The sequence below is a fragment of the Berkeleyomyces rouxiae genome (genome assembly GCF_048999995.1).
Source record: "Berkeleyomyces rouxiae strain 22BRR77 chromosome Unknown BrBRR77_ptg000002l, whole genome shotgun sequence".
Taxonomy (NCBI): Eukaryota; Fungi; Ascomycota; class Sordariomycetes; order Microascales; family Ceratocystidaceae; genus Berkeleyomyces; species Berkeleyomyces rouxiae.
This window is the reverse complement of record NW_027396492.1, coordinates 3,887,325-3,905,479: the sequence shown is the minus strand read 5'-3', so window position 1 is coordinate 3,905,479 and position 18,155 is coordinate 3,887,325. Positions and strand designations below refer to the sequence as shown.

At 52.7% G+C, this 18,155-nt stretch overlaps 6 protein-coding genes across 6 annotated transcripts; 3 read left to right on the top strand and 3 right to left on the bottom strand.

The window, feature by feature from the left end:
• Positions 1-709: 709 nt before the first annotated feature.
• Positions 710-4,300, bottom strand: BROUX77_002666 (uncharacterized protein; the record flags this gene model as incomplete). Its single annotated transcript, XM_073747231.1, has 1 exon — positions 710-4,300. One exon carries the CDS (start codon positions 4,298-4,300, stop codon positions 710-712), a length of 3,591 nt encoding a protein of 1,196 aa, XP_073607748.1.
• Positions 4,301-4,464: 164 nt separating this feature from the next.
• BROUX77_002665 (uncharacterized protein) lies at positions 4,465-5,631 on the bottom strand (the record flags this gene model as incomplete). The annotated part of the gene is made up of 1 exon (XM_073747230.1): positions 4,465-5,631. One exon carries the CDS (start codon positions 5,629-5,631, stop codon positions 4,465-4,467), a length of 1,167 nt encoding a protein of 388 aa, XP_073607747.1.
• A 627-nt stretch (positions 5,632-6,258) lies between these two features.
• BROUX77_002664 (uncharacterized protein) lies at positions 6,259-7,206 on the top strand (the record flags this gene model as incomplete). The annotated part of the gene is made up of 2 exons (XM_073747229.1): positions 6,259-6,348; positions 6,505-7,206. The coding sequence occupies 2 exons, from the start codon at positions 6,259-6,261 to the stop codon at positions 7,204-7,206; spliced, it is 792 nt and encodes a 263-aa protein (XP_073607746.1).
• A 50-nt stretch (positions 7,207-7,256) lies between these two features.
• Positions 7,257-8,640, top strand: BROUX77_002663 (uncharacterized protein; the record flags this gene model as incomplete). The annotated part of the gene is made up of 2 exons (XM_073747228.1): positions 7,257-8,503; positions 8,583-8,640. The coding sequence occupies 2 exons, from the start codon at positions 7,257-7,259 to the stop codon at positions 8,638-8,640; spliced, it is 1,305 nt and encodes a 434-aa protein (XP_073607745.1).
• An 826-nt stretch (positions 8,641-9,466) lies between these two features.
• BROUX77_002662 (uncharacterized protein) lies at positions 9,467-11,659 on the bottom strand (the record flags this gene model as incomplete). Its single annotated transcript, XM_073747227.1, has 1 exon — positions 9,467-11,659. The coding sequence occupies one exon, from the start codon at positions 11,657-11,659 to the stop codon at positions 9,467-9,469; it is 2,193 nt and encodes a 730-aa protein (XP_073607744.1).
• Positions 11,660-12,420: 761 nt separating this feature from the next.
• BROUX77_002661 (uncharacterized protein) lies at positions 12,421-17,219 on the top strand (the record flags this gene model as incomplete). Its single annotated transcript, XM_073747226.1, has 2 exons — positions 12,421-13,542; positions 13,836-17,219. The coding sequence occupies 2 exons, from the start codon at positions 12,421-12,423 to the stop codon at positions 17,217-17,219; spliced, it is 4,506 nt and encodes a 1,501-aa protein (XP_073607743.1).
• Between the last annotated feature and the right edge of the window lie 936 nt (positions 17,220-18,155).

Here is an 18,155-nt window from a genome sequence, read left to right as displayed (position 1 = left end):
CGGGCCTGTGGAGGAAGACGTCAGTTAGACAGAGTGCTAAGACGTATGGTCGGTTGAGATGAAGAGGCAACACACAACTTAGATGGCTATTCTGAGAATAGAGCGGCACAAAGAGGAAGGAGGAGGAACAATCACACACTTCAAAGAAGAAGAAAGGTTGAACTGCAAAGAAAGCAAGAACAGAATGGTATAAAGAAGAAGAAGAAGGTAAGCAAGTGCATGTGATTGTTAAGCTTGGAGAACAAGAGTAAACCTGATCAACTCAGGGCAGGAGACGACGATATTTATGTTGTCGGCGCTCCTGACAAAACTCTGTCTTCCCAAGCTAGAAACAATCAACATCTAACTACGAACAAAAGATAAGTCTCGTGTAAACAAGACGTAACAGGTTCGTAACAATCGAACCAGATAACAACCCCCACCTAAGCACGCAATGGCAATTGCAACAAGAAAACTCCGCAGCAGCAGAACAACGTCTATCAGAGCACCCGTGCTCAGCACATCCCACGACAACCTCATATCCGTTGATCAACTCACGATCTACACAGACCAACCTGTGCCATAAGCGCATCTTCATAGGTCGCCGACCTTCGGCGTTGTGGAAAAGAAGAGTGGGGTAGGTCTCATGCATAACCCTTAGCATGAGCAGTGTCAGGATAGCTATTCATGACAGTAGCCCCCCTTTTTATGACTGATTTCCACAGCAGTACTAAGATCGTCTGGCGTTAGGCATCCTCTTGTAGAATTCTGCAACCTTCTCAGGTGCATTGGCTAAATGGTCCAGAGGTTCCCAGGAGGGTCCATCATGTTCATAGCCCTCCCAAACTACTTGATATTGCAGAGGGCCACGCGAAGACACGCCTATAATTTCCTTGACCACAAATTCTTCCTCGCCATCTACTATGACGGGAGGAGGAGGAGGGTTTTTCTGGCCAGGAAGAGGATCCGACGCACATGGTTCCAGCAGACAAACGTGGAAGACGGGATGAACCTTCATAGTGGCAGGGAGTGCCAACTCGTAGGCATGCGAAGACACCTTCCGTAGAATCTTAAATGGGCCAAGCTTCTTGAAGTCCAACTTCTTTGAAGGACGAGTAGTTCGAATATTTCTACTCAAAAGCCACACTAAGTCCCCTTCTCGAAGGAGAGGGGCGGAAGATTTGTGTCGATTCGCGTACTCGGTCATCCGCTCACGGCTCCACGTAATTTCAGTCTTTAAAAACTGACAAATGTTGTCAAGCTCTTTAACAAAGTTCCGCAACGGGCCTTTTTCCACAGAGACTGGGAGCGACTCACGCCCACTTCTGGGGTGAAACCCGTGGTTCGCAAAGAAGGGCGTCAGCATAGTAGAACTGGACTCGGAGTCATTGTAAGAGAACTCCGCCAAGGGCAAAAGATCAGCCCAATTGTCCTGTCTATAGTTGGTGTAACCCCGCAGGTATTGCTCCAAAATAGAGTTCACACGCTCAGTCTGACCATCGGTCTGAGGGTGGAACGCAGTACTCAGATTTTGCTTTATGCCCAACAGTTTGGCTAAAGCCTTGGAAAAAGCCGACGTAAACAGACTACCCCTGTCGGACACAATGTCCAATGGCAGACCGTGGAGCCTATACACTGCTGACAAATAGAGCTTAGCAAAACCTGCAGCATCCAGCGAGGAATCGCAAGGTATAAAGTGAGCCATTTTGCTAAGCCTATCGACGACAACGAGAATCATGTCAAAAGAATTGGAGACCGGCAAGCCGGTGATAAAATCAAGGGACACAGATGTCCACCGAGCTTGCGGAATGGTCAGAGGTTTCAGTAGACCGTAGGGACTATGTCGCGCGGACTTGATCCGTTGGCAGACCTCACAATTTCGGATGTACCGGATGACATCACGACGCATCCCGGGCCACCAGTATTCCCGAACAAGAAGTTCAAAAGTGTTCTTTTGTCCAGGGTGTCCGCTAGGCATAATATCATGACAATTCTTCAATGCACGAACTCGTAGATCCTCGTTCGGCAAATATAGAAGGTCGTTGACAAACAAAAGACCGTCATTGTCAAGCCTGCAGACACTGAGGTCCACATCTGGAGGTTTGGTCGACTGGCCTCGAAGAGCAGAAATAACATCAAGAGCCCACTTGTCCGTGGATAGCGCGATTTTTACCTCGTCTACCAAAGACATGGTACCAATAAAATTTTCAGGGGGAATAATAGGAGCACACAGCTCTTTATCCTCCTCAGAAGAAGAAGAAACGAGGTCTTCGTAGCGTCTGGTCAGGGCATCAGCTCTAGAATTCAAGGAGCCAGGCCTATAAGTGATGACATAACGGTACTCGCTCAGTTCCATAGCCCACCTCGCTTGCCGTCTGTTCATGGCCGGAATTTGCTTAAGAACGGCTAAATTCCGATGGTCCGTCAATACCAGAACAGGTTTTTCCAGACTTTCAACCATGAATCGCCACGACTTTAGAGACTCCACAATGGCTAACAACTCCTTGTCACCTACGCCGTAGTTACACTGGGCAGGATTCATTTTTTGAGAGAAATAGGCCACGGGGTGTAGTAGAAGCCCCTTGTCAGTCGGGTGGTATTGAGACATGACGGCAGATATTACACGGTCAGACGCGTCTGTTTCAATAACAGTGTCCAACAGGTAATCAAAGTGCTTGAGGATAGGTTCAGAGCAGAAAAGGTCCTTCAGGGTGTGAAATGCTGCCTCACATTCAGAGGACCAGACAAAAGATTGCGTCTTTTTAGTCAACTCGAAGAGAGGTGTGCAGATTCTAGAGAAGTCACGGATGAACCTCCTATAGAAATTGGCAAAACCCAAAAAGGACTGGACTCCCTTAACAGTTCGGGGAGCCTCCCACTCACGGACAGCCGCAACTTTAGCGGGGTCCATCTTCAGAGCATCGGCTGAAATAACAAAGCCAACAAAGGTAGTTTCAGTCTTGTCGAATTCGCATTTTTCACCCTTGACAAACAGACTGGCCTGCGCTAATTTTAGCAGGACTTTGCGCACATGAACATCATGTTCCTCTTGGTTCAGAGAGAACACCAGGATATCATCCAAGTAACAGACACAGAATATGTCCAAATACTCCGACAAGACCTCGCTGACATATTTCTGACACGTGGCAGGAGCATTGGTGAGCCCAAACGGCATCACATTGTACTCAAAAATGCCATATCGAGTTCTGAAAGCTGTCTTGTATTCATCACCTTTCTTGATGCGAATCAAGTGGTACGCAGCTCTCAGATCCAGCTTTGTAAAAATGTTTCCCGTAGCCGCCGTGCGCAGTGATTCATTGATCCGAGGCAGAGGAGTTACGTCTTTGATGGTGATATCATTGACGGCTCGGAAATCAACACAGAATCGTAAACTGCCTGGCTTCCTAGCAAAAAGAATCGGGGAAGCCAGCGGCGAAGAGGAAGAGGAAATAAAGCCTTTAGCAAGCATGCCATCTAGATATTTTTTGACAGCCTGCAACTCGAGTGGAGTCATATCGTACAGCGGGGCCTTGGGGTATTTCGCATCGGGAACGAAGTTAATCGCATGATCAATGTCCCGGTGAGGTGGTAGTTGCTCAGCACCTTCTCGAGAGAACAGAGGAAGTAGGTCATGGTATTTCTTCGGGATGCGTTCAAGGAGCCGTGCATGCTCTTGTTCCGGAGTTAGGTCCTCCTGATTGAGATAATCCAGGACTTCCTGAGCGGTGACACGATAAATCTGTAGTTTCTCAGCTTTGGCAAAGCGATGCAAAGCCTGAGACGACACCGTCACACAGGAACAAGACACAGCTGACGATTGTGCAATAAAAGAAGGAAGGGGTGAAGTGGCTGAAGCAGGAGCAGATCCCTCAATCTGACTGCCAGCGGTAGAAGCAATATTTTTGTCGTTTTTTGTATAAGAAAAATCAAACGAAGCGCCAGAATCAGTAGAAGCAGTCGAAACAGAAGAAGAAGAAGAAGAAGAATCAGAAGCTGCCACAGCATTGCCATCGGCGGTAGAAGTAACCGATATCTTGAGCGTATTGGAAGGCCAAGAAATTTCCGGGTTATGGGCGTCGAGCCAGCATTTCCCCAGGATGATGTGGTAGCCCCCAAGCTTCGTGATTTGAAAAACCAAAGTTTCTGAATAATTAGGAAAAGAGAGGGACAAAGGAACTTGGTGGGTCACTTTACCCGCAGCAGTTTCACTACCATCAACAACATGGAGCGACTCGGCTCTGGCCTTGAGAACAGTAGGAATCTGATGCCTTGCTATAAATTCAGAATCCACAAAACAAGTTGTTGATCCCGAATCCACCATAGCGTAGGCCTCAATGGAATTATTCACTGTCACAGGAATAACCAGAGGGGGAGAGTTACCATAATCGATAGCATTATCAAGAGAACAAGTGCTGATTCTCAAGAGACCCTCATCAGCAGCGTCAGGGCTAGCCAGGACCAGAGGGGAATGGGTCGGTAGCCCTTCTAGTTTTTTGACGCATCAGGCGCAGGGGCCGTCGAGGGAGCCCGGGTAGAAGTGGAGGGAGAAGGGACAGTAGCTGCGCGAAGAGCAAGGTTGTTTTTGGGGCAAGCCTTTAGCATGTGGTCTTTTGCGCCACACTTCCAACAAACACCCTTTGCCATTTTGCCGTCAGCAGTCTTACGGAAGGGTAGACCGTTGGCATCGGGACCTGCAGAGGTACCCTTAGCTGGCTTGGTGTTGGGGACAGCTTTTTGGGCGCCAGCATTTCTCGAACGAGAATCTTGCTGAAAGGGGACCACACCAGGAGGCGGTTGGATTTTCCCGTTGTTTCCCCGGGTTCGGTTGTTGATCGTATTGTCCAGCGTGTTGCAGAAATTAGCGAACTGATCAAGCGTTCCCTTAGGGGCAGGATAGGTGTTCCAAGCCAGAGCGTCCTGTATGTGGGGCTTGAGGCCTCGCTGAAATAGTGCAATGGTGAAATCAGCGTCGGCCCAACCGAGTTTCTTCAACAGCGTTGTAAAAGCAGAGTGATAGGCAGTACAAGTACCTGTCTGCTTTAAGTCGAAGATCTGCTGGGTCGCAGTCATGCGCCAGTCAGGGTCATCGAAAGCCTCAGCTAACGATTTCATAAAATCGTCGTACGTTTCAAAGTTCATGTGTCCAGTGGCCGGGTCCATCCGAGGCATGGCCCAATCCAGAGCGCCATCTCTAAGGTAGGAGAAGGCAGTCATCAGCTTGCGCTGCTCCGTGCGGTGGTGCTTGGGTGCAGCAGCAAATTTGACCGCAAGTTGCCTCTGGAACGCCTGGAAGCCTTGCTGATTGCCATCATAGGGCACGACATCAAGATGCTTGTCGGCCTCTTTCAACGGATCGGCATCCTCTTCCCGTTTGACTCGGGGAAGGGACTCAAGGGAGTTGAAGCGGGCTTCAGCGCCAGCCTGGAACGCAGCCCAGTAAACCTGAGCCGCATCAGGAACAGAGCCAACGGGGATGGGCGGGGCACCATCGTCGGTGCGCAGACCAGACATGTAAGCCGCCACAATAGCCATTTTGATCTCAGCACTGAACTCCCTAGGAAGGGCACCGAGATGCCAGTTCTCAGGAGTTCGGTCAGGAATCGACAGGAGGAACGTATTGAGATGCTCGATCATTTCGCGAGTGAGGGCCATTGCGAGTTGAAACGTAATAGAGAGGGAAAAATAAATGAGGAGAGAAAAAAGTGCCAAAGAGAGCCAAAGTTGTAATAGCGTCGGGTCTTCAAATGAAGCTTAACAAAATATTACGGATAGGGCCCGAAGAAAGGATTAGGGTTCCGGGTACAGCCAACGACTCGGGACAATGATAGGTTCCTGAGGTGGACAGTCGGGCCTGTGGAGGAAGACGTCAGTTAGACAGAGTGCTAAGACGTATGGTCGGTTGAGATGAAGAGGCAACACACAACTTAGATGGCTATTCTGAGAATAGAGCGGCACAAAGAGGAAGGAGGAGGAACAATCACACACTTCAAAGAAGAAGAAAGGTTGAACTGCAAAGAAAGCAAGAACAGAATGGTATAAAGAAGAAGAAGAAGGTAAGCAAGTGCATGTGATTGTTAAGCTTGGAGAACAAGAGTAAACCTGATCAACTCAGGGCAGGAGACGACGATATTTATGTTGTCGGCGCTCCTGACAAAACTCTGTCTTCCCAAGCTAGAAACAATCAACATCTAACTACGAACAAAAGATAAGTCTCGTGTAAACAAGACGTAACAGGTTCGTAACAATCGAACCAGATAACAACCCCCACCTAAGCACGCAATGGCAATTGCAACAAGAAAACTCCGCAGCAGCAGAACAACGTCTATCAGAGCACCCGTGCTCAGCACATCCCACGACAACCTCATATCCGTTGATCAACTCACGATCTACACAGACCAACCTGTGCCATAAGCGCATCTTCATAGGTCGCCGACCTTCGGCGTTGTGGAAAAGAAGAGTGGGGTAGGTCTCATGCATAACCCTTAGCATGAGCAGTGTCAGGATAGCTATTCATGACACCACCAGTTCCTGGAGTACTTGGACTCCATATTCATCGACCCCTTTGCTGCTGACCGTGCTCTCTTCCACCTGGACAACATGCGCCAGGGACCCTCTGAACCCTTCGCCTTGTTCCTGCCCCGCTTCGAAAAAGTCCTCCAGGACGCCAACATCATTGGCGACCGCAACCGCATTTCGAAGTTGCAAACCGCCATGGCGCCTGCCCTCCGACAAGCGATGGTCTATGTCAACGTCCCCGCGACGTACCCTGAATTTACCAACTGCATGCAAAACGTCGCTTCCAAGGCTGAGCAATTCCTACCTCGTCCCCGCCGCGGCCACTACTCCGCTTTCACTGATAACACGACCTACTCTCCGTACGCTGCCCACCCTGTTTCCCCTGCTCCTGCTGGCCCTTTTGTTTCCTCCGTTCCCCCGTCGGCTGCTGCTCGTCACCCCGATGCTATGGATTGGACTCCCACTGTCACTGCCACGGCCCTTCAGCCCCTGACCGACGAGGAGCGCGAGCGCCTCCGCCGCAACCGCGCCTGCTTCCGCTGCCGCCAGACTGGCCATCTGCGCCAGAACTGTCCACTGAACTTTGTCCCCACTACTACCGTCCCTGTCCGCTCCACCAACCTTCCCCAGCTTGCTGCGCCGACCCCAGCTCTGCCCCTGCCTGTGCCCACGCCCGCGTCCCGCGACATGTCGGGAAATGGAGAGCTCTAGGCGAACGTCGCCGTCTAGAGCCCCAAGGAGAGAAGATCGCTCGGGAGGAAATGGGGGCTAGAGGTACCTATATAGATGTTGTTCTCAATAAAACTTGTTCTACCTCTGCCTTCGTCGACTCCGGTTGCCTGTGTCTTGCCACCGTCTCTCCGCGCACCGCCACCCGCGCCCACGCTACTATCCTGCCCATCTGCCCTCGTCCAATTGCTCAAGTAGTTAATGACCAAAACCCACCCGTCATCGATCAAGTCGCCGTTTTTGACCTTGGTCTCGGAGGATTGGACGAGAAACTCTACGCTTACATCGTCCCTGGTCAGACTGAGGACCTCATCCTGGGTCAAGGCTGGATTGCCAAGCACGACGCTTCCCTCCGCCCTGCCCAGAACGAAGTCTTCATCCGCTTGCCCACTCCCCTTCGTCTTACCAACTGTACTGCCAATCCCGATGTCCTCCCTGTTACTGCCCACGCCGTCCGCGCCTTTCACCTCAGAGCCCGCCGTTCTCACAATGTCCGCATCTTCTCCGCCACTCTTCACGACATTGAGAAGGCCCTCAAGGCCAAAATTTACACCGACCCCCGCGCCAACTGTCCCGAGTGGCTCCTTCCTGTCATCGACGCTTTCGACAGGAAGAAAGCTTCCGAGCTCCCCCCGAACCGCCCTGGCATTGATACAGAGATCCGCCTTAAACCAGGCTTGTCCCCGCCCTCGTGCCCTCTGTACTCAATGAGCCGAGAAGAACTGCTGCTGCTCCGGAAAACTCTCTACGACTTGCTCGACGCTGGCTTTATCCGAGCCAGTAGTGCTGAGGGAGGTGCTCCTGTCATCTTCGTGAAGAAACCTGGTGGTGGTCTTCGTTTTTGCGTAGACTACCGTGCCCTGAACAGCGTCACAGAGAAGGATGGTTACCCGTTACCACTGATCAACGACACCCTCCGTGACATCGCTGCCGCCAAGTACGTCTCCAAGGTCGATGTAATCTCCGCGTTCCACCGTCTCCGCCTGAAAGAAGGTAGTGAAGCCTACACGGCCTTCCGCACCCATCTCGGAGCGTATGAATGGCTAGTCACCCCTTTCGGCCTCACTGGTGCTCCTGCTGCTTTCCAACGTTTTATCAATCATGTGCTCTCCCGCTGGCTCGGTATCTCCTGCTCTGCTTACCTCGACGATGTAGTGATCTACAGCTCTGACTCCCGCAAAGAACACCGTAACCTTGTCTGTCAGATCATCCGCGCTCTCGGAGATGCTGGCTTACAGCTTGACTGGGATAAAAGTGAATTCGAATCCCCGTCCATCAAGTACCTCGGCTTCATTTTTTTTTTTTTTTTTTTTATTCATTACTCGCATGGAACCTGATAGGGTTATGGCGAGGTGCAGTAAATCTACTGTCATGAATAGCTATCCTGACACTGCTCATGCTAAGGGTTATGCATGAGACCTACCCCACTCTTCTTTTCCACAACGCCGAAGGTCGGCGACCTATGAAGATGCGCTTATGGCACAGGTTGGTCTGTGTAGATCGTGAGTTGATCAACGGATATGAGGTTGTCGTGGGATGTGCTGAGCACGGGTGCTCTGATAGACGTTGTTCTGCTGCTGCGGAGTTTTCTTGTTGCAATTGCCATTGCGTGCTTAGGTGGGGGTTGTTATCTGGTTCGATTGTTACGAACCTGTTACGTCTTGTTTACACGAGACTTATCTTTTGTTCGTAGTTAGATGTTGATTGTTTCTAGCTTGGGAAGACAGAGTTTTGTCAGGAGCGCCGACAACATAAATATCGTCGTCTCCTGCCCTGAGTTGATCAGGTTTACTCTTGTTCTCCAAGCTTAACAATCACATGCACTTGCTTACCTTCTTCTTCTTCTTTATACCATTCTGTTCTTGCTTTCTTTGCAGTTCAACCTTTCTTCTTCTTTGAAGTGTGTGATTGTTCCTCCTCCTTCCTCTTTGTGCCGCTCTATTCTCAGAATAGCCATCTAAGTTGTGTGTTGCCTCTTCATCTCAACCGACCATACGTCTTAGCACTCTGTCTAACTGACGTCTTCCTCCACAGGCCCGACTGTCCACCTCAGGAACCTATCATTGTCCCGAGTCGTTGGCTGTACCCGGAACCCTAATCCTTTCTTCGGGCCCTATCCGTAATATCTACACATAGCAAGGTACAATAAAACAACATCCAAACTCTAGCAAAATCAACGACAAAGGAAATACGTCGTGTTCGACACAGTAATTTGTCCAAAGACACAAGCACCAACTCCTCCTCACTCCTCAACTTCCTCCACTCTCCTCACACCACTACTTTCTCTTGTCCCCACACCTTCTACCCAGGCCTTCGTGCAAAAACCCGTCTTGCGAACAAACTTCAGCAGCACCTCGGTTCCGTTATTCGTATTGAAGAGCGTCGGGAGATCTAGCGACTTAGGACTCAATGCCATGGCCATCTCTTGACGCTCTGCAGAAAATGCGGCGCAGTGCAGCAGCACATGCTCAACGCTCTCGCTTTCATGTTCTTGACAACGGCGGCACCGGTCCGAGTCCGTCTTCTTGATGAGCAGCAGGTAGGGCAACAAGTTGCCTTTACCCACCTTCATCTGGAAGTACGCCGAGGTTAGCCATCTTGGTCCGGAAACCTTGGGCGCCTTAGCACGGAGAACTGGATCACCACCGATGGTACGCAGGTAGTGCGAGCCATGGGAGGGACCAGCGGCGGTGTCTCGCTCAAAAGCCCAGAGAGTCTCCCACTTGTCCATGGTAAACCTCCTAACCCTAGCGAAGACACTGCCCAGTGAGCTGAACTTACGTTCATCATCACTCTCGAGAGCCTGGCGTGCAACCGCGTCTGCAATCTCGTTCCCCACTATGCCCATGTGCCCGGGACACCACATCACCGTGACTGGCGACGTGAATGTACCGAGGACGCGGCGGGCCTGCCACGCGAAGTGGCCGTGCTTGCGGAGCCGCGCAATGGCAGCTTGGCTGTCGACAAACACATAGCAGGGGCGAGCTTGCTTTGTTATTTTTTCTGTTTTGGCGAGGAGCGTGAGTGCCTCCACGATGGCGGCGCTCTCGCAGTCTGCAACCTCCACATCTTGCAGTCGGTGACTGACTTTCGTTTTGATTTCACCGGTTTTGGTATCGACCACGCACGCTGCAAGCGAGCACCTGGAGCCTTCTTTGGAGCCGTCCGTATACACGGTGACGGCATCGTTCGGAAGTCTTGACAAGAACTGGGCATGCCTGACGGCAGCGTCCTCCTTGGGTCCAGGGTCGACGACGATGGAGATGCGGTCGGTCAGTGGCGGCTGCCAGGGACTATCCCACTCCTGTCGGCGACGTTCTCGTCTCCACATGCCTGCCACCAATGGCTTCAACTCGCGCATGATGCAGCCGAGTCGAGTCTTGACACTCATGTTATGCCCCAGGAGAGGCAGGTCTGAGTCATCGGGGGCAAGCTCGTCCTTGTCGGGTTGGGACGCAACACGGACGGGATGGTTGCGTTGGAGGCGGAGAGTGCGAGCGGCGTAGGCCATGCGTGCTTTGGCGAATCGAATAGAGGGGGGCGGGAGGCCGGCCTCGACTTCGACGGCGCGTGTTGGTGAACCGCGGAATGTACCTAGGATACGGGCGGCAGCTTGGCTTTGCAGTTTCTGGTATACCCTTTGCAGACTGAGCTGGGGTTTTGACGGGTCATACCAGAGAATTGATCCGTAATCAGCGACGGTACCCACACAGGAGATGTAGAGCTGACGGAGTGCCGCGATGGACAGTCCACGCGTGTTCGAAGCGAGCCGAAGCAAGCCGCGGAACGCGATCTCAGCCTTTTGGGTCCGTGCCTGGACGTGCTGTTTAAACGAAAGTCTGTTGTCGAAATGGAAACCTAGCCACTTGACCATCTTTTGGGGACGCACAGTGACATCACCTACTCGGACAGTTTGGGAGGCCCATTTTGCAGCATCGGTGTAGTGGATCAGCTCAGTTTTGCTCTCTTCAAACTCAATGCCGTAGTCGCGAGCCTTGGCCCGCAGCTCCGTCACGAGTTCTTCGAGAAGCGCCGCCGAACGCCTCGGGCTTTTGGACGCCACGGTTACGCTGAAGTCGTCTATATACGACAGCTGAAGTTGTGGTGTGTCGCCGGCCACCCGAGCCACTATATGCCGAGCATACAACAGGAAGAGTAGAGGACTGATGGGGGAACCTTGGGGGATGCCGATGTTAACCGGGGTCATCGGGAACGGCTGACCCTCGATGTGCAGGCCGACAGTACGGTCCTGGAGGAACGAAGCAACCCATTTTCGGAACACCAGGGGAAGACCGAGCTCACGTAAGCTGCGCATCAAGCAGGGCTTTGACACGTGGTCGAAAGCGCCCTTGACGTCAAGGAAGAGAGTGCTTGGAACGAGCTTCATCTCCTTGACCTTCTGCAGGTGGCTGACGTATACGAGAGCGGCGTCCATGGCTGAACGCTGTTTGCGGCCTCCCAGTTGAGTGTCGTCTAGAAGCGAGCTGTCATGGCAATTAGCGAGGTACCCTAAGCGGGTCGCAAAGACTTTCTCGAGCACTTTGCCTAGACAGTTGAGCAGTGAGATGATGCGGTAGGACTTTACGACTGAATAATCAGCCTTTCCGTCTTTCGCGAGCACAATCCCAGTAGCTTGCTTCCAGAGTGTGGGGTGTATTCCGAGGCGAGACTGTTAGGGTCTGGGAGACCCGGGTCAAGGCTTTGCCTGATTGCCCGAGTTGAAGCCGATGTGGCTTGAGCAACGGTGGTTCGAGTGTCGGTGGTCCGAGTCCGCAAAGGCCCGACTACTGACGGTCCGAATACAAGTGGCCCAACCGGCCTTGATCCGAACGCCCGATGACTCACCACGTTTGGGTCAATCAGGTAGGCCTCAGTTGTTCTACCCAGGCAGTATAAAGAGCTGCTGCTCTCTCCTAGTTTTAGTTAGTTCTTTCTTCTTCTCTCCATCGCAATATATCTGTTTCTGCCCTTCTACGTCCTTTTACGACTTGGCCCCTTACATCATATTGCGATCTTCTTTTTCGCTACAGCCCTACAGTTCTACAGTTCTACAGTTCTTTACAGCCACAGGTACAGATACAGCTTTTACAGATTGCATTGCCCCTACAGTTCTCAACAGTCTTATCGTTTATTTTCCCCAAACCCGTTATCAATCTTCATCACACATTATTTTTTACTGTTACACAAACTCTCAACATGAGTGGCCGCACCACCGACGACATGCGGGCCGCTTACGCAAGCTCCCCTGTCCCCAGTGTCGACAGCACTGAGGACAAATATGCTCAACGGTTCGCCAAGCTGGAGAGCAAGTTTGCCAAGATGCTGGCTATGCTGGAGAACCAGAGCGAAGCCGCCCAGCAGGCAGCCGCCCAAACCCAAGCCTCCCAAGCAGCGCTTGCTACCGCCACCGCTGCTGCTGCCGCCGCCGCCTCAGCGGCTGGTAACGAGAATGGTCGCGCAAAACTGCGCTACAAGATTCCCTCGCTGAGTTCCACCGAGCCCGAGGAATTTGACGCCTGGTTCGACCAGGTCCTGGAAATATGGCACTGCGAGCGTGGCCATGTGGCCGACCGAGACTTCATCGTCTCGATCTATGCCCAGGCCGAGGGTTTGGCCCGCAGCCGCATGCGGTCAATCAAGACCCGACTAACAGACGACGGCCCCGTTTCCTGCGACCGGTTCCTTCAAGAGCTGCAGGGAGCGTTTGAGGACAAAGTTGCCGTAGATAAGGCACAAGACCAGCTCTCGCGGTTAAAGCAGAGAGGCAGAAGGATCGAGGTCCATCTGCAGGAGTTTGAGGACCTGCTGACCCGCGCCAAAGCTCTGGACGCGGCGGACTCACAGAAGATTAGGTGGCTGAAGGACAGCCTCGACACGCCCATTCGGGAATACGTGGCGAACTCGTTCCCTCCCCGGGTCTTCTCGGAGTACTTAGACCGGGTCGTGTTAGCTGCCGAGGAACTGCGGCAGCGTAAGCTCGATGCCGAGTCGACTTCTGGCCGCCGCTCCGGTTATTACCCGTCCGCCCCCGCTGCCCACCGCCATCCCGACGCCATGGACTGGGAACGAACCCGTCGCGTTGCCCCCCAGCCTACTCGTGCGCCTGCTGCCCGCCGCACTGCCCGCTGGGCGAGCGAAGAGGAACGAGAGAGACGTCGTCGCGCTGGCCTCTGCATCCGCTGTGGCGCCTCAGGTCACTTTGTACGGGAATGCCCCTACGATGTGCCTCCCAACCGGAACGCGCCTCCTGCCCGTGTCCGCGGTGTACACGTGCCCACGCCGCCGCAGCTAGACGATGACCTGGATGCCGATTTCGGTGTCGTACAGTTGCCCACTGCTCAGTCGGAAAACTGAGACCCTCCGGTGACAGTCGCCCCCGGAGGGGTAAGAACAAGAAGGGAACGTCCCCTTTGCTTGTGAGAGGCTCCTTATCTGTTGACGTTGTAATCAACGGCTCTCACAACTCAGTAGCTTTAGTCGATACCGGAAATACAGTCTCCTTGATCATATCCCAGGCCCTCGTGAAACGATTGAAACTACCTTGTTCTGCGCTGCAAACTTCCCTTTCCCTAAAACCTTTTAATGACCAACCTTCTTCTGTGGCCACTCAGGCTGCCCGCTTCGAGCTGGATCTCGGCGGCCTCCGGGAAGAAGTCCTTGCCCTTGTCGTACCCGACATTTATGATGACGAACTTCTTATTGGATACCCGTGGCTGAGCCACCACAACGCCCTAATAGACTGCAACCGGCACCGTTTGGTGCTCCCCCACTTCTCCGTCCCTCGCTCTGTTTCGACCATTCGGAACTTGGACACCCCTACGGAATTGAAAGCTGCACGTGTCAGCAAGATCTTGCACCAGGACTTGAAGGTCTTTGCTGCGAGCATACAGGATATCAACAAAGCATTGGAAAAGTTGGCCCGAGAGAACGAGCCTGTTACAGATGACTGGAAGGAAAAGGTTCCCAGTTGGATAGACCCACAGAATGTTGTTGCTTTTGACCCAGAAGCACTCTACACGCGCCGCCTCCCGCCGCTGCGTCCCGGGATGAACCACGAGATTCATCTAACTGTCCCTGACTCGGAAGCTCCCTGGGGACCACTGTACAGCCTTTCCCACGATGAGTTGATAGTACTGCGCCAAACGTTACTGAACCTACTGAACAAGAAGTTCATTCGAATGAGTAGTTCCACTGCTGCTGCCCCCATCCTGTTCGTCAAGAAACCTGGCGGTGGACTTAGATTCTGCGTGGACTACCGTCTGTTGAACAAGCTGATGAAGAAGGATAGATACCCGTTACCCAACTTCAAGGAAACACTACGCCAAATCAGCCGTTCAAAGTGGTTCACTAAGCTTGACGTCGTTGCAGCGTTCCATAATATCCGTATCGAGCCAGGCCACGAATGGAAGACCGCTTTCCGTACGCGCCTGGGCTCCTTTGAATGGAACGTGATGCCGTTTGGTTTGTCCAATGCTCCTGCCCAATTCCAACGCTTCCTGAATTCCGTATTGCAAGAGTACCTCGACCTGTTTTGTTCTGCTTACGTTGATGACATCCTAGTGTACACCGATGGCTCCCTCGACGAGCACAAGGAACAAGTTAACCACGTCCTAGCCAAGCTCGTGAAGGCCGGACTGACGGTTGACATCGACAAGTGCGAGTTCGGTGTACAAGAAGTCAAGTACCTGGGCTACATCATCAAGCCTGGAAAAGCAACAATGGATCCTGCCAAGGTGCAAGCAGTGAAAGACTGGCCCGTACCCAGTTCCAAGAAAGAGCTCCGTGGCTTCCTAGGATTTGCCAATTTTTACCGCCCGTTCATCAAGAACTTTGCCGAAGTAGCCGTCCCTCTCACTTCACTGACTGGTCACCTAGTTCCCTTCGTCTGGTCTCCAGAATGCCAAGCTGCCTTCTCGTCACTCAAAGATCTCTTCTGTGCTTCGCCCGTCTTGCGCCTCTTCGACCACTCTCTGCCAACAACTGTCGAAGCTGACTCTTCAGGCTACAGCACTGGAGCTGTCCTATTGCAGCAGCATCCAGATGGCCTGTTTCCATGTGCCTACATCAGCCAGAAGCTGTCTCCTGCCGAGTCCAACTATGAGATCCATGACAAAGAAATGTTGGCAATTGTCCGAGCCCTGAAAGAGTGGAGAGGAGAGTTACGTGGCGCCCAGGGACCCATCCGAGTGTTAACAGACCACAAGAACTTGTTGCATTTTACCTCTGCGCAACAGTTAACAGAGAGGCAAGCTCGTTGGGCTAACCTGCTAAGCGAGTTTGACCTAACACTGGAACACCGTCCCGGGAAACTGTCCCCACTGCCCGATGCTCTCTCCCGTCTTCACATGCCTTCAGGTCCCGATGATCCCCGCCTACAAGCTCGCAACCAACAGCTCCTCCAGTGTTTGCCCGACGGTGCCCTGAAAGTCAGATCTGCTCGCGTTACACTGCCATCCCCGTTCCGTAAGGAAGCCCTCAGTACACTGTGGGAACAAGCATTGTCAGCCGACTCTGACTATGCGGCAGCATGCGCAGTGGTTGCCTCTCAGGCGCCCAAATGGCCAGACAGCTTGAAGACTAATTGGCGAGTGTCACTGTCCGAATGCTCATTGGACTCCGAAGGTCGACTGCGATACAGATCAAGATTGTGGGTACCCCAGTGGGAACCTCTGAGGACAGCCTTGCTACAAGAGATTCACGATTCCGTGACACTAGTCCACCCCGGCCAAAGAATCATGTGTCAGGAAGTTTCCAAGACTTACTTCTGGCCGCACTACACAGCGGATGTCAAACGGTTCTGCCGCAACTGCGAAATCTGCGGTAGCACGAACGTCATGCGCCAGCTCAAGCAAGGTCTCCTGAAGCCCCTTCCGGTACCTGACCGCATCTGGCGTGACATTGGCATAGATCTGATTGGCCCTCTCCCGCCGTGCAAGAAGGAAGGAAAAGTCTACAAGCACGTCATGACGGTGGTGGACCATCTGTCCAAGGGTGTCATCCTTATAGCCTGCCGCAGCCTGGATATCGAGTATCTTGCCAGCCGTTTCTTGGAAGTCTACTACCCTCGCCATGGTCTTCCTAACAGCATTGCTTCTGACCGCCAATTTGCCAACATGTTCTGGAAACGACTCTGTACCACCCTGAAGATCGATCGTCGTCTGTCCACCGCTTACCACCCACAGACCAACGGGGCCACTGAGAGGACAAATGCTGAGGTGAAGACAAAGATGGCCAAACTCCTACACGACCGCTCAGACTGGCTAGACTGCCTGCCAATTGTGGAGTTTGCCCTGAACGCAGCCCCAGCGGCTTCAACAGAGACGTCCCCGTTCACGTTGTCCCACGGCTATAGTCCTGACTTGGTTGAGCTGCAGCCCGACGCCATTGCCCCCCTAGCAGCCCCCGTTGCAGCCAACACGAGTCCCATAGCTCAAGCAACAAGAATCCTGAAGAGCTTGGCAGACCACACGGATTGGGCCAAAGCCTCTCTCAGCGCCGCCAAGTCTGCTATGGAGGAACAGTCGAACAGACACAGACAACCACATCGACGTTTCCAGCCCGGCGACTGGGTTTGGTTGGCAAAAAGCTCCCATACTGTGCAGCAAGAAGGCCCAGGCAAGCGACTCCGGCCAAGATACCAGAAGCTCCAGGTCTTAGAGGCTGTAGGCTCCCACAGCTACCGTCTTGACCTGAAGGGTGCCAGAGGACACGACGTGTTTCATGCCGACAGATTGAAATACCACCCGAACGACCCTTGGCCCTCACAAGACCCGCACGTATCGAGCCCCGGACCAGTCGAGATCGATGGCTTTGAGGAATACGAAGTCGAGAAGATCCTGGAACACCGGCCAGCCACGAGAGACGAACCAGCCCAGTACTTGGTGAAATGGGTTGGTTGGCGAGATCCCACTTGGGAACCTACAGAGGCGCTGGAAGAAACGGCTGCTTTAGAAGAATTCTTGCGAGCGCAGGAGACTGCCGACGTTGAGGTGTGAGTGCCGTGGCGAGAGGACTGCTTGAGTCCGAAGTTTGATTGAAGGAGCTGCGAGTTCCACGGTTGTTGCACAGGGTCTATTTCCCTTTCCTTTGACATTTTTTTTGTTTCTCCACTGTCTGTTCCACTCCTTGTTCGTTCTGTTGTCGTTTACCGATGATTAGTTGCTTGTTGTTTGCTATTCCCTTTGTTGTTTTCAGTTGGTGTCCACCTTCCTGTTGTTTTCTTTTTTTGTGTTACACGGCCATGGGAGGATGGGAAGAAAGAGAAGGAGGCTGATGTTAGGGTCTGGGAGACCCGGGTCAAGGCTTTGCCTGATTGCCCGAGTTGAAGCCGATGTGGCTTGAGCAACGGTGGTTCGAGTGTCGGTGGTCCGAGTCCGCAAAGGCCCGACTACTGACGGTCCGAATACAAGTGGCCCAACCGGCCTTGATCCGAACGCCCGATGACTCACCACGTTTGGGTCAATCAGGTAGGCCTCAGTTGTTCTACCCAGGCAGTATAAAGAGCTGCTGCTCTCTCCTAGTTTTAGTTAGTTCTTTCTTCTTCTCTCCATCGCAATATATCTGTTTCTGCCCTTCTACGTCCTTTTACGACTTGGCCCCTTACAGAGACAGGGCTTTGTAGACGGAGAGAAAGGGCGCGGGATGTGTCATGAATAGCTATCCTGACACTGCTCATGCTAAGGGTTATGCATGAGACCTACCCCACTCTTCTTTTCCACAACGCCGAAGGTCGGCGACTGTCATGAATAGCTATCCTGACACTGCTCATGCTAAGGGTTATGCATGAGACCTACCCCACTCTTCTTTTCCACAACGCCGAAGGTCGGCGACCTATGAAGATGCGCTTATGGCACAGGTTGGTCTGTGTAGATCGTGAGTTGATCAACGGATATGAGGTTGTCGTGGGATGTGCTGAGCACGGGTGCTCTGAT